General features: G+C 45.5%; 1 protein-coding gene across 1 annotated transcript in view; it reads left to right on the top strand.

The window, feature by feature from the left end:
• The window catches only part of SNTN (sentan, cilia apical structure protein), a 3,395-nt gene extending 2,656 nt beyond the window's left edge, over positions 1–739 (top strand). The window contains exon 4 of the mRNA XM_005420188.2: positions 457–739. Coding sequence (XP_005420245.2) covers positions 457–615 — 159 coding nt within the window. The 3' untranslated portion in view covers positions 616–739. The remainder of the gene's footprint in view (positions 1–456) is intronic.
• Positions 740–13,832: the final 13,093 nt, after the last annotated feature.

Genomic DNA, 13,832 nt, shown 5'->3' with positions numbered 1-13,832 from the left:
TATTAAAGTTATGCCTGTAAAATCAACAGTTTCTGAGACCTTCACAATATGTATTTGTAAATATTTGAATATTAAATTTAAGAGGATTGGTTGGTTGGTTCTTCCTCCCGGTTTTATCAGGACACAAGACTCCCTTTTTTATTTAACAGTTACCAGCTGTATCATCATTGTCAGATTTTCAGTCATAATTAGGTGTCTTTTAGACATAAAGATATATTCTGGATTCTGATGGAAACTTTGAGGACTGGTTGTTCTCCTTTCTGACTGCAATAATATTTCTGTTTGAATTTCTTTGGATACCTCTTGAAAAACTAATATGAATGTTGACATAACAACTGAATGGGAAAATAAAAAATACATTAATATTTACATAAGTAGATGTCTTTCTTTTTTTCTAGTGAAGCAATAAAAAAGGAACTTCATGCTTCTTTTTTTTTCATTTAAAATCCTCCATAGGGCCAAGAAAACAAACCAAAATACCAGGAAATAATTTCTTCCTTGGATGAGGAATCAGAGAACAAAATTAATTTTGAAGACTTCATGATCTTGTTAGTCAGTCTCACTCTAATGTCTGACCTGCTGCAGGAGATCAAAAATGTGAAAACCACAAAATGATCTGTGATTTTAAAGAAGAAATGGCCTGGCACCATATGAGGAAAGCATGAGTGAGGTACACACAGAGTGCCTGGATACCCTGTGCTGGTCCCTTTGCAATGGAATAAAGTTGTGTCCAAACCTGGCTGAACTTACTCCTCTCTGAAACACTCCATGGAGCTGGTGCTCAGGGATTTGTGTCCTCTCCATTTGTGCTTTGGCAGGGTGAGTGGCTGGCTCCTGCTGGGGGCAAGGGCAGGTAACAGCTGGGGGCAGCCCCCAGCCCAGTTCAATGCCAGGGAAAGGCAGCCCAGGCTCTCTCAGACCTCTCCATCCTCTCCCTATGGTGGTGTGGGACATGATGGAGACACAGCTGCCAAAATGTCCAGGTTCCCTGGAGTCAGGGCTGCCCAGCTCCCTGGGCTCTCCCAGCCAGCCCAGGGGGCTCCAGCCCTGGGCAGGGGTTACCAGTGATGGGTTTCACAATGGGCAATGACCACAAAAGCTGTTCCTGTATTAGGTAAAGATTGATTTTAGCCTGTGTGGTTTCCACCCCAGCATTAACCCTGCTGAAGGGAGCATTTGTTTACTTCCGTTTCCTCCTCCGGCTGCTTTCTTGGTTTGCACATCACAATGGGAGGAATTTCAAGTCCAGCATTTGCAGGGCATCTCTGGCAGTGCTGTGCTTGGATGACCAGGGGAGTGACCCAAACATGCCAGCCAGCTGAGTCTGCTGTTCCATGAAAATGTTAAAGCAGAAACCAGATAAGAGGTGATCCAGACCAGGGATGGTGAGAAAAAAGGGTGGCCAATAAATTGTTTGTTTTGGAACTGAGTGATATTGGTCAGGGCCAGAGCCTCAGTATTAAATGCTCGTCATCCTAATATTTGGTTTGATTCCTACCTACAAAGTCCTGGCTCAGAGCCAATATTTATCCCACTGTGACATCCCTTTAGGACACAAAAAGCAGTCTCATACCCCAGGAACAGAACAGCCCCTGTAAGGATTTAATAAGAATCTACCAAGATGAATGAGCCAGCAAAATGTTGGAGCCTTTTAAATTTTTTCTTCTTCCTTGGCTAGAAAGAGGAAGACAAGAATGATTTGGCTTTGGTGGGTAAATTTTTAACAGGAAGGGATCAAACCCTCTAGTGTTAAAAGAGGGAAATTAATGCCTGCTGAGTAATGAGATTTAACTCTGACATAAAAAGGCTCTTAGTGTTTTCAGGGGCTAAGATGATGTTTTGTGATGGATTTTGAAGTGAATGAAAGACCAGCAGTCAATTGTTTGGAGAAGGAATGTCTCTGTGCAGTGTGGGATGGAGCTGAAAGAAGAAATGCAAATGCATGTGGTGGGTTTTGAAATGAAGCTCAGCAGGTAAGGTGCTGGTTTGGACCTCAGCCAGGACAGGCCTGGTCTGGAGGCCAAACATTCACAACTGGTCCTACTACAGATAAAACCTCTGATTAGCAAAGCCCCTGCTGTGATGGTGGCTGCAAGAACAGGCAGCATCCAGCCTGTGGCAAGAAGTGACAAAGCCAGTGTGCAGTGTTTCTGTCTGTTCTGTCTGTCTGTCTGGCTGCTCAGGGAGCATCCCCGTGCTGAGGGACTGCTGTCCCCGTGCTGGGAGCGTGACTGCTCCCATGGGTGCCCATCCAGCCTCCCAGGGGTGGGATCACCCACCTTGCTATCACAGTTTAACACTGATTCTGCATCCCTGGTGTTGCTCAGTCACCTTCCCTGCCCCCTTGTTTTTTTGGCCAGGTAGATTTGTGAAAGCCTAAAATATCAGCTGATACTCCTTTTCTGGGGTAGGAAGCTGGACTGAATGTGAGTCTCTGGGCAGGTTTCCCATTACTCAGGCAAAGAATACACAGCACAGCCCTGAAAAGATTGCTTGGGAGCCACTGGTGATGCTGGAAGCATAAATTTGCTAATATCCCTCTGCCAAAAAAAAAAAAAAAAGGAAAAGATATTGTGAAGCCAATTAAGAAATGTTCTTTGTTCTTTGAAATTGCTAAGGCTCTAACAGAGTTTTTGTTGTTGCTGAAATGTTTCTAGATCTTGCATAACTTGAATTAATGACTTAAGAGCCTTTTATCAGCCTTATTCTCTCTGTCATCTCATCATGTGCAAACCCTTTTTATCCCAATTTGGTGTGTTGTGAGCAACATCCTGAGTCCCTGGCTAGGATCAAAAGCCCCTTGTGCTAAGCACAGCGAAAATTCAAAGTAAGAAGCAATTCCTGAACAACTCACTGGCAAAGATATTCAAATGGTAGGGAAGGAATCAGAGGCACAGGAAAAGCAAGTGAGCAGAGGTAGCAGGGCTGGATTCCAGCCTGCACTGGGCTCCTCACACTGAGGCCGAGACACTGGGACAGTTTCTGAAAGAGTTTCTGAACAAGGTGAATGGGGCTCAATCTGCATCAGTCCTTGAAAGTCCCACCTGGTGCTCAAAAGCAGAAGGAAATGCTTGGAGCAGCCTCAGCATCTTCCTCCAGTTACGAGCAGGCAGAAATCTGCACCGTGACTGTGGAAGATGCTCTTTTATTAACTCAGAGTGTTTGTGCCCTGAGCACTCTCAGCTGCTGGCTTTGAAGCTGATCTGGTGCAGGCAGCATGTCTGGCTGCATCCTCAGGGAGCAGGCTGTAGGCTTGCTCAAAAGGCTGCTGTTGTGCTTTATTTTGTCCCTCGCTTACTCCTGTTGGAAGCAAAGAGAGTTCAGCATTGATTTCTCACAGCAGAGCCCAGCAAGGGCCAAGGAGCTGAGCAGCAGCTGAGCTGATGAGATCTGCAGGTTCCTCTGCCTCAGCAAGTGGGAGCATCATGGCAGTGTCTGATACCCCAGAAGTGAAAGTGGTGTGAAGAGCAGCCAGTGAGGACCTGACCTCTGTGTGCTTGGGGTTGTGTTGGGATTTGTGCCCTTGGGATTTGGCATCCAAACTGATGGATGCCAGGTCTCTGCTTGAGTTTGGAAAATGAAGCTGGGCAGTCCAAGTATTCTTACAGCAGGGACAAGCAGAAAGACCTACAACCCAACCCTGAGACCCTTCCTCCTCCTCCAATGGTTGCCCAGACAGCCTTCCCACTATTTCTTTGATTTGTTTTCCCAGGAGTATGAGATTTGTTTACTTTGGCACCTGGGACTGTTGGAGGAAGTCTGTGTACTGATGCTGATCCATTTGCTGGTGAATTTTTCTTGATCCAGTTGTTCTGCCACCATCCCCACATAATGCTCTTTTGAGGTTTGTTTGAAGAAAACCTGCACTAGCAGACACATTCAGGTTAAGCATTAAATGACAGCTTTTTTCTCTGAAGCTGGCAGGGGCAAAAACCACACTGGGCATGGAATATCCACAGGTAAATTCCCTTTTTTCTTGGGACACTGGGGCTGGTATCATAGCATCCCTGGGTTTATACACCACTATGTGGATTGTATAGTGTTTTGCCTAATTAATTAATGAAACCAAATTGCAAAATTGCTTTCTTATTAAACTGATCTCACTGCAGAAATAAGGCTGATTACTTCCCTGACAAATTTTAATTAGGCAGCTACAACAAACTGTAATAAAGAACACAAATTAAAACCAGATCTTACTAGATGTGGCTTTATCAAATGCTGTGTTAGTACCAGGCAACATACACAATGATTAAATTATACAGAAAAACTCATTTTTTCTCTTCTGGTAAAAACCTATCCTCTTTCTAGGGGAAGAAGCATTTCTATAAAAATGTCACATTAATAATCAACACATCAGTAAGTGTTTATTGGTAGTTGCTTTCAACAACAGCTCTTGCACATTCTGCAAAACTCAAACATTAAGGCACTCTTTATTTCTCCTCTAATTTTATACTTGTAGTACACATGACCCAAGGTTACTGCAAAGCCTCTGAGGGCAGGAAAGGCTTTATTACCTGCACATTTACTCCTCAATTTGTCGTTCCTCTTTTAGCTCTTTAGGGCTTGGATCCAGCTCAGCTGAAACCAGAACACAATTTGATAAGGATTTGCGTAAGAATTGTAAGCAGAGGCCCACACAAATTAAGCATTAATTAATGAGCACCTAAAGCCTTCTGCTGAATGCAGCCTGAGGCCAAGCAATGCTGGGAGTGCTCAAGTACATGTGAAGAGTGGGAAAGCACAGCAAATTAAAGAGAAATGCTTAATTCTTCTCTAATGCCTATTCCAGCCCTTGAGACTGCAGAAGAATTGCAGATTTCTTATCCCTGTTAGAGGATAACAAAGGTCAAAAGGAAAGCTCTTCCTCAGGGAGCTGAATTCATCCGGAAGCTCCCAGGCTTGTGTTGCATCCAGGATGCTGGAGCAGCAGTGGTGCTCTGGGCTGCCCCCCAGCCTGGGCAGTGTGTGGGTGCAAAGTGGGGCTGGGGGTGTTGGGGTGGGTGTTTGGGGTCTGCTGGTGCCCTGGGTTGCAGCAGAGGGGCAGGTTTGTGCTGCCTGTTGCAGGGTCTGGGATGGGAGTGAGGAGAACACTGAGGCGACAGGACAGTGATCTCTGGACTTGAAAAAAGGCTACGAGGGACCAGAGACTTTTCAAATCTCAATTGACCATTTTCCTTATGTTGTTGGATGCATAAATCTAACACATTGGCAAAGGACTCCTGAGGAAACTGGCTTGTGGCTTTCATGGGTGGCAGCCACGCTCTGGACACACCTGCTGCCCCCACCCCACCTGTCAGAGCCAGAGCCTTCCCAGGACAACATGTTGGCTCTGATTCTCACCTTTTATTTTAGCCCTGAGAAATGCTTAGCAGCTCTCCCTCGGGTGTTTAACTGGCAGCTCTCAGCTGCTACATATTTCAAATCAATTCAGGAGTTCTGATAAAAGGAAAACACCCTTTTTTTACAGAGCTCTTGGGAGAGAGGCCAGGGTGGTGGCCTTCCCAGGCTGAGCAGATGGAGAGCTGTTTTGTCCTGCCTCACAGGTATGTGAAACACCTCCTTGCGCTTGACATCTGTTAATGGAACATAAAATAAATGCTGGTATTAAGTGGACATGGGAGGTTGTTGGTGTCCATGACCTAGTGCAGTTGTGTAGCTGTCTTGAGCACAGAACTTCATCCTGCTAGACTTAGGAAAGGCCCAGGGAGATCTTGGTTTTTTGGTTTGTGGTGTTTTGGTTTGGTTTGGTTTTTTGTTTTTTTTTTGGTGTGTATGTTGCCTGGTACTATCACAGCATTTGATAAAGCCACATCTGGTAAGATGTTTTTAATTTGGAAAAAGAAAAGAAAAAAGCAGTAAGAGCTTAGGAAAGGCAGGACTGTCCCCTTGAGCTGGAGGCCACTTGATCTGTCTGTGTGCTGTGCTGCAACCTGGGAGCATCTTGCTGTTGACAATTGTTTCATAACAAGATTCCTGGCCAGATGTGTGCATCCTGGTGGGTACCAGGAGCTAACAGGGGCCAAGAGGTGCCCTGACATCGATTGGAGCTCGCAGTCAGTTTGTCAATGTAACGGGGAGAGCTTGAACTGTAGCTAATAAGACAATGTATTGAAACAGTTGTGTCCTGATTGCTGCAGCCCCCCGGGTGTCTGTAACCACTCCAGAGTGAATGCTGCCCTCGGGGTCCCCCTGGGAGCTGTGGTGGCTGTCCCTGCCTGCTGGTGCTGCCCCGGGGAAGAATAGGAGGGTTTGGCTTCCCAGGCCCTTGGTTTGCTCTGAAGGAATGTATTTCACTTGTTGCTAAGATGCTCCTGCTGATGTTCTCCTATGGAGCCCCACAAGCTGCTGTGCTGCCTCCCTGCACATCTGCCCTGGAGCCCAGGGAAAGGTGGCACAAAATGGGGTGGGGTATTAGTTTATGTAGACCTGTGTATGTCTATAAAATATATTGATTTAAAATATATATGATACATTTTTACTTATCTATACACAAGCTGTAATATATATGTACTATGTAGAATATATAACCATTAAGACACACTATACACTTAGTATAACCACTAAAATATTCTATGCTGTGCATAAAATATCTCTCTGTGCATATAAACGTATGAAACCTCTTAAAATATCTCTATGTGCATATAAACATATGAAATCTCTTCCAGTTTTCACTATTCTGACTCCTCTCACCTAAAAACTTCATTTTGCTTCTGAATGACTTTCTAGGCCACTTATGACTGCAGTGAGAAGAAAAAATCACTTGATACGTTCCTTTTCTGTTGAAAAACTGGGGCTTATTCCTAGCCTTGTGGGGTTTGGGTTTTTTATCCCTCTATTTATTAATGCATTAAAAGATCCTCCTTCTCATCCTGTGACATCCTAGCAGCTTTAAGTGCCTTGGAGAGGGGCTTTGTTAAAAGCCCTTTGGCATTAAAACGCTGCTAAATGGAGTAGGCAATCATTCTGCTGGTGTGACAGTGCCTTCCTCTGCCAGGAGACATCCTGGGCCCTCCCTGCTGCTGCTGCTGCTCCTGACAAAGCTTTTCCCCAGCTTGCAGGCACTGGTCTCCTAACCTTTAGTAAGCTCTCTCTTAAACCTCATCTCACAATTGTCATTTCTCTTGTCTCTGGTATTGATGCTAATGAGAGCAGGGTTGTTACCCACCACAGGCAGCTGTGACTGGGATCTCTAGTGGAAGATCCTTGAAAAATAGGGTTTTTTTCTTTTTTTAAGATCTGTGAGCTGAGGACTACTTTACTGCCAGGGAGAGTGTGAAGAGTACAAAGCCAGTCTTATTCATAACTTAATATTTCTATTCTCTCCTTTCCTGCTAGCTAGAACCCAATGGGTGCCAAATATTTCATGAGGGTTTGGGACTTTCCTGGCACATGCCATGTTTTTTCTTTTTTTTTCTTTTTAATATCCTTTTTCCTTTTTTTTTTTTTTTTCCTCCATCACAAGCTCCTCCACTGTAATCCAGCCCATTAGTTTGGAGGGAGGGGGGCCATGATGATAGCGGAGCCTTGCTGCTTTGCCATTTTGCCTGGGATGCACTGCTGTGCTCTGCCTGCCTCTTGCTGAAGGTAATTACCGTGGCAAAGTCATCAGCTCCTTCTCCAGACACACACCCACACCTCCCCAGCTGCAGGAGGCAGCAGCCAAAAGCTCACGTGGTGTTAGCTCTGAGACACTGCTCCAAACCCGTGTGTTTCAATTATTCATTAGCTCATGGTGCCCTGGGGAGGTAAGGAAGGCTGGGACTGTGAGGAGTCTGTCTGGAAATAGAGTTCAAAGATACAAAGGGTTCATCTTGGCAAGAACAGATGTCCTGGAGAGGCCTCATGTGACCCTGATTTCAATGAGGTGACCTGGTGTAGGAATCTATAAAGTTAGAGAGTTGTCCCCTTGTCCTGGGCACTGGTGAGGGCACACCTCAAATCCTGGCTCAGTTTTGGGCCCCTCACTACAAGAAGGACATTGTGGGGCTGGAGAATGTCCAGAGAAGGGATGGAGCTGGGGAAGGGTCTGGAGCATAAATTTGATGAGGAGAAGCTGGGGGGGCTCAGCTGGACAAAAGGAGGCTCAGGGGGGATCTTTTGGCTCTCTACAACTCCCTGAAAGGAGGCTCAGACAGGTGGGGGTCAGTCCCTTCTCCCAGGTAGCAAGGGACAGAATAAGAGGAAACAGCCTGAAGCTGCTCCAGAGGAAGTTTAGGCTGATTATTGGGAAATGTTTCCTCACTAGAAGGATGGTCAGGCATTGGAACAGGCTGCCCAGGGCAGTGGTGGAGTTTCCACTCCTGACAGTGTCCAAAATATACGTGTATGTGGCACTTAGGGATATGATTTTTATGGTGAACATGGCAGTGTTGGGTTAGAGGTTGGATTCAATGAGGGTAGAGATCTCTTCCAACCTAAAATATTCCATAACTCCCCACACACATACTGTCCCAGAGACTGTTGAGTGATTGCAGCACCACAGGGTAGGGATGCTATTGGCTGAAGTATCCAAAACAAAATTGTGGGGAATATTTAACAAGCTTTTTTTTTTTCCTCAGCAAGTTTTCTTTGCTTTACTGCAGGGCTCTTAATTTGATGAATTAATGTGAGAAGTGCTAATGTACCAGCAAAGACAGCAGGCAAAGATCTGTCTGCTGATCCCAGACATGACTGATTTCAGCTGTGCTGCTGAGCATGGTATGTGCTGATGCCACTAAAAACTGCCATAAAGATAACAGCAGGATGTGTGCAGCCTCACAGGAAGGTGTTTGTAGCTTTCCACTTCTCCTCTCCCTCCTGGATGAGACTTGGGCAGTTATCTTTGAGAAGGAAGCGCAGGATGCTGGGACTCTGCTCTCGAGTGCACTGGACAGAGGTGCCCACACTGTGAATGGTGACACTCACACCTCCCTTCCTGAGGGTTTCTTTTAAAGCTGTGGAGGATGAGCTCCATCCTGGAGCCTGCTGCAGGCTGTGATTCTCCTGCACTGGCTGCCCATGTGCATCCTCCCAGCATCAGCTTTGATTGCCCAATGCTGGAGCCTGAGGAAAGAAGCTCTCAGCTGCAACATCTGCAATTCAGCCCCAGAGAGATCTGGATCTGAAGACAAGTCTAGCTCCTGTTACTCTGAAACTCCAGGTTAAAGTGTCCAAAGGGGAGACACTGCCTTGTTCCTGATGTATTTGAGCAGGCAGCTCACTGGCTCAGGCTTTCCACACATACCCTATATAATTTTACAAAACCTATTTAAAGGGCATGTAGTGATAGGACAAGGGGTAATGGCTTTAAACTGAAAGAGTAGGTTTAGAATATTAGGAAGAAGTTCTTTCCCGTGAGGGTGATGAGGGGCTGGCACAGGCTGCCCAGAGATGTGGATGCCCCACTCCTGAAAATGTTCAAGACCAGGTTGGATGGGGCTTGGAGCAATGTGATTTAGTGGAAAGTGTCCCTGCCCATGGCAGGAGGGCTGGAACTAGATGATCTTTAGTATCCTTTCCAACCCAAGCCATTCTATGATAGAAACAGGGGTCTGTTGTTGGGTTCCTACAGTGTTTCCAGAAGCAGCTCTCACATGGTCACTGTGCTCAGTGATGTGTTGGTTCTTTCACAGCATAAAATAACAATCGTGGTTTGCATATGGAAAAACACCTTTACAACTTTCTGCCTGGTTGAACTTGCCCACAGCAGGTTCTCAAATGATTCATATTGAAATGGAGCCACCTTGAAATGCCTGTGTCTCAAGAGACCTCCAAGCAGAGAGGACAAGACTGCTCTGTTGCTTTTTTGAAAGATAAATGACCTGACTGCGAGTGGCAGTCTGCTCACATGAGGAGCGTTTAGTCATTTGGCATGAAGCAGAATATCTAAACCATTAAGGTGTGTGGGCTCTGCAGTGCATAAATAAGTTACAAATTAGGGATTCTAAGTGGCTGCTTGCCCCTTGCATGCAGTGTTCCAAGCGATTACTGTTCTCTTTGTCTAATCGGAGTTCCTCAGCTCAGAGCAGGTTTCTAATTTAAACACTCGAGTACAACATATTTCAGTAAATTAAATCATTGCAGGCAAATCATTGCAGAAATCTGTCTCATACACAGCAGATTCTGCCCCCACCTTATACATGACTTTTTCCCTTGACTCTTTGGCACATTTTCCTCTGAAGGGCAAATGATTCCTGATATAAATATGAATAACCTTGGCTTTGCTATATTGTATCCTCAAGCAGCTCGGGTAAAATGTCTTCTAGAAAATGCTGAAAGCAGCTTATAACATAAAGCACGTGTGCAAATATTGTAGCAAATATTGCTCCAAAAAGGAGCCCTCTCTGAGTAAATGTCCCTTTATGTAAACAACTGCTAGGCAAAGCAGTGAAAGTGGTCATCAACACGGGGATTTCCCCTACAGCCCTAACAGCATGTGCATCTTTCCTGCTCTGCCCTGGCTATCAGCTCTTGGCAGCCCTGCCTGCAGGGTTCACTGCAGACTTTAAGCCTGTCTGATGAAAAAAACACCATGCTGCAGCTGGCTGTGATCCAAATTGGAGAAGGCTTTGATCCCTATACAGTCATGGAGAGATACTTCAGGTGTCCAGGGCTGAGAAAGCTTATAAATGTTAATTCCTGTGCTTGATCCAATGAAAGGGAGAGTGTGCTATGCTTGCTAAATGGTGACACCCAGCAAAAGGTGCATCCTGGGGCTGAGGGATGCAAACAGAGCATCCTGCAAGTAGAGGGAGAGGATATGGCAATGTATGTGCAGGGGGAGAAGATTACCCTTGCCTGCAGTGATTTAACTTAGAGCCTGACATAATTGTGTGCTTGGGCTGTAACTCACAAGCAGTGCCTTTGTAGGGTTTCTTTTTTCCTCTGCCAGAGGCAGAGACATCTCAATTGGCTGCACAGCAGCTGCTGGGCTGCTGCACTGGGCAGATGAGCACATTATTGCACAGCTGATGCAGCTTGGCTCAATTTGCTGAGCTTGGAGCTGTGGCCACTCAATAGATGCCTGAGATAGCACAGCATCCATGGGAATGGGAATGCTGCAGCCAGCAGATACACTTCTCATGTGGGGATTATTGGTTACTGGGCTTATCCTACAAGGGTAGTGAAGCAGACACTTATATGCATGAAAATATTCAGGTATATGGTTTTTAAAGATCTGTGAAATTGTGGCTTAAAAAGGATTCTTGGGAGAGGATTATGGCAGTTAACACTTCCTGGGGCCTTGTGTGAAAGGGGTCAGCCCTGTGCTTTGCTCATGGAGGGGCTCTCATTGCCTTTTCTGAATCAGTTCTGGCTTTTATGGAGCTCAGCCACTTATCCCTGCTCTGTGTTTTTGGCCAGGTTTTCCTACAGAAAGTGGTGTTGTCTTGTCTTTTGGCCAGCATAGGGATGGTGGTTGGGCAAAACCTCTCTGTCCCTGCCCAGCCCTGAAGGACCAGCAGGCAGAGGTTTGTGTACAGAGGAGCTGGGCTGTCCTCTGGCTGTGACAGGAAAGTTCCAGGCCATATTTCAAGGCAGTTCACTGCAGAGTAGGGACAGGGCTGGTTTTATCCATGGTTTGATCATCTTTCTGCCCGTTCTGTAACTCTCTGTGCACAAAGCTGGGGGAAACACCTCCAGTGTGCACACCCTGGGCAGGGATGTGCAGACACAGGATCATCACATCACACCAGCCTCAGGGAGAAGTGCCAAACACCAGCAAGGTGGGAGCAGCAACCAGTGCTGAGCTGACCCAGTCAGGTGATGAGCTGCAAATTAGATCTTTCTCAATAAGCAGTTAATTTACAAAGTGTTTTCAGCGTTGTTTGGTTTGGTTTTGTTGTTGTTTTTTTTTTTATCCAAGTGATCAACAACTCATCACTTCTGGATGTGTCTGCTTCAGACAAGGGACTGCTCACAGATCATTGACTGGAATTGTTCCTGCCTTCTGGTTTTGATCTAAACCATGCGCTGATGAATGAGAGAAATATTTTTGAGGACAAGAGGATGGTGGGTGCCATATTTCTGGTGTAAACTGAATAAGGTGGCATGTGCTAAAACTCATGGAAATTTTGTGAGCATTTCTCAGAAATGCCAATCTCTCCTTGGCATGTGAATAATCCTTAATAATGAATAAAGCTGTTGATATACCAAAACAAATGTGAGAAAATAGTTTGCCAAAGGAGCAGATGCTGTGTTGCATCCCATTGTATGGTTAAAATTCCCAGAAAATAATTATCCCCAAACATTTTGCTTTTCTATTAACTGAGAATTCACAGAGTTGTCTCATTCTGCAAAATTTCAGCTCCTGAGAAGAAGCAGAGAGCACTAGAAGTAAGACAATAATTTCTGTCAGTGAAATGAAAAAGTTCTGAAGCATGATTTGGTTGGTTAGTTGTTTTTTTTTTCAGCAAGAGAAAACAATTCTTTCTTACTTTAGGTTCTTTTAATCATTAAGTACATTTCTTTTGAAGCCTAGATTTTTTTTTCTTTTAATTTTTCCTTCACTTTTCCCAGTCAGGCCACTATACCCCCCAACAACATTATTTTAGGAAATACTTGCATTCTAGTGTAAAATTACTCTAAGAGAGACTCTGCAGAGTCTTTCCTGTTCTTGTTGCTGGGATCAGAAGGTGAAACCCCTCCAGGTGTGTTGTGTAGAAACAAATCAACCTTTGCAGTGTGCTGGCTGTACCAAGCTGTCCCTGTGAGCCCAGCCATGGTTTAACCCCCAAAAACTGCCATCCTCCCAGGGGAAGCCCAGCTCCACCAGTGCTGCTGTAAACCCCTTGAGCAGGGTGTAACCTGCTGTGCTCACAGGGGGCACAGGGCTGCTGTTCTAGCTTGGCAATATTTTTATTTTTGCTTCTCCATCGAATAGAATAAAAGGAATAAAAAACCTCCCATGATGGATGATTGTGTGTATGAAGTCAAACAGGAAATATCTGTTCCTTGTTCAGCCTGGAGAAAAGGAGGCTCAGGGGAAACTTTATTCTCTCCAAAACTCTCTGAAAGGAGGTTGTGGACAGATGGGGGTCAGCCTCTTGTCTTGGGTGAAAAGTGACTGGTCAAGAGGAAATGGCCTCAAGTTGTACCAGGGGGGTTTAGGTTGAGTATTAGGAAATGTTTCTTCACCAAAAGGGTTGGAGTGTGGGAACAGGCTCCCCAGGGAAGTGATGGAGTTTCCATCCCTGGAGGAATCTAAAAGACACATAGACATGGCACTCAGGGACATGGTTCAGTGGTGAGCTCGGCAGTGCTGAGTTAACAGTTGGACTTGATGATCTTAGGAGGTTTTTTCACCCTGAATTACTCTATGGTTTTTGCAATGGCTGGTATATTTGCACTGTTGCTTTGCAAGCCTGTGTTGGTCAGTCTCCATCCCAGTATTGTCTTCATTTTAGACACAAATGCTGCAGCCCATGGGCAGGGGTGCCAGTGTGCAGACACAGAACAGAATTCAGTGTAGTGGGATGGTTGAGATGTCTGGGTTGGCCCCATCCAAGCGTGGCCAACCAGGCTGTTCTGGGCTCTGAGTCTGCAGCTTTCATGGTGCCTTGTATGTCATGGGAGGGCAGGGGTTGTTCTGCAAGTGCTGTGGAAGATGTGGGGAGCACCTGCAGCCCCTGGCTGGGCTGCCCTGATCAGCCCCAGGGCTGCTCTTTGAGTTCACACTTGCTGTTTCTCAGACACTGAATTGCACTCATGGGCTTGGCAAGAACTGTGTGGGTTTTAACCCTGATAACACAAATGAAATTACCATGGTTGATAGGCTCATCATCCAGTCCTGGTCCTTTTAATACATTGTGTTCTCTAAATGGGAATTAGGACTCTGCCATGTGCACAGACAAGTT

This window comes from Geospiza fortis, unplaced genomic scaffold (genome assembly GCF_000277835.1).
Source record: "Geospiza fortis unplaced genomic scaffold, GeoFor_1.0 scaffold70, whole genome shotgun sequence".
NCBI classification, from domain to species: Eukaryota; Metazoa; Chordata; class Aves; order Passeriformes; family Thraupidae; genus Geospiza; species Geospiza fortis.
The sequence above is the reverse complement of the archived record's forward strand: the minus strand, read 5'-3'. Positions and strand labels throughout refer to the sequence as shown.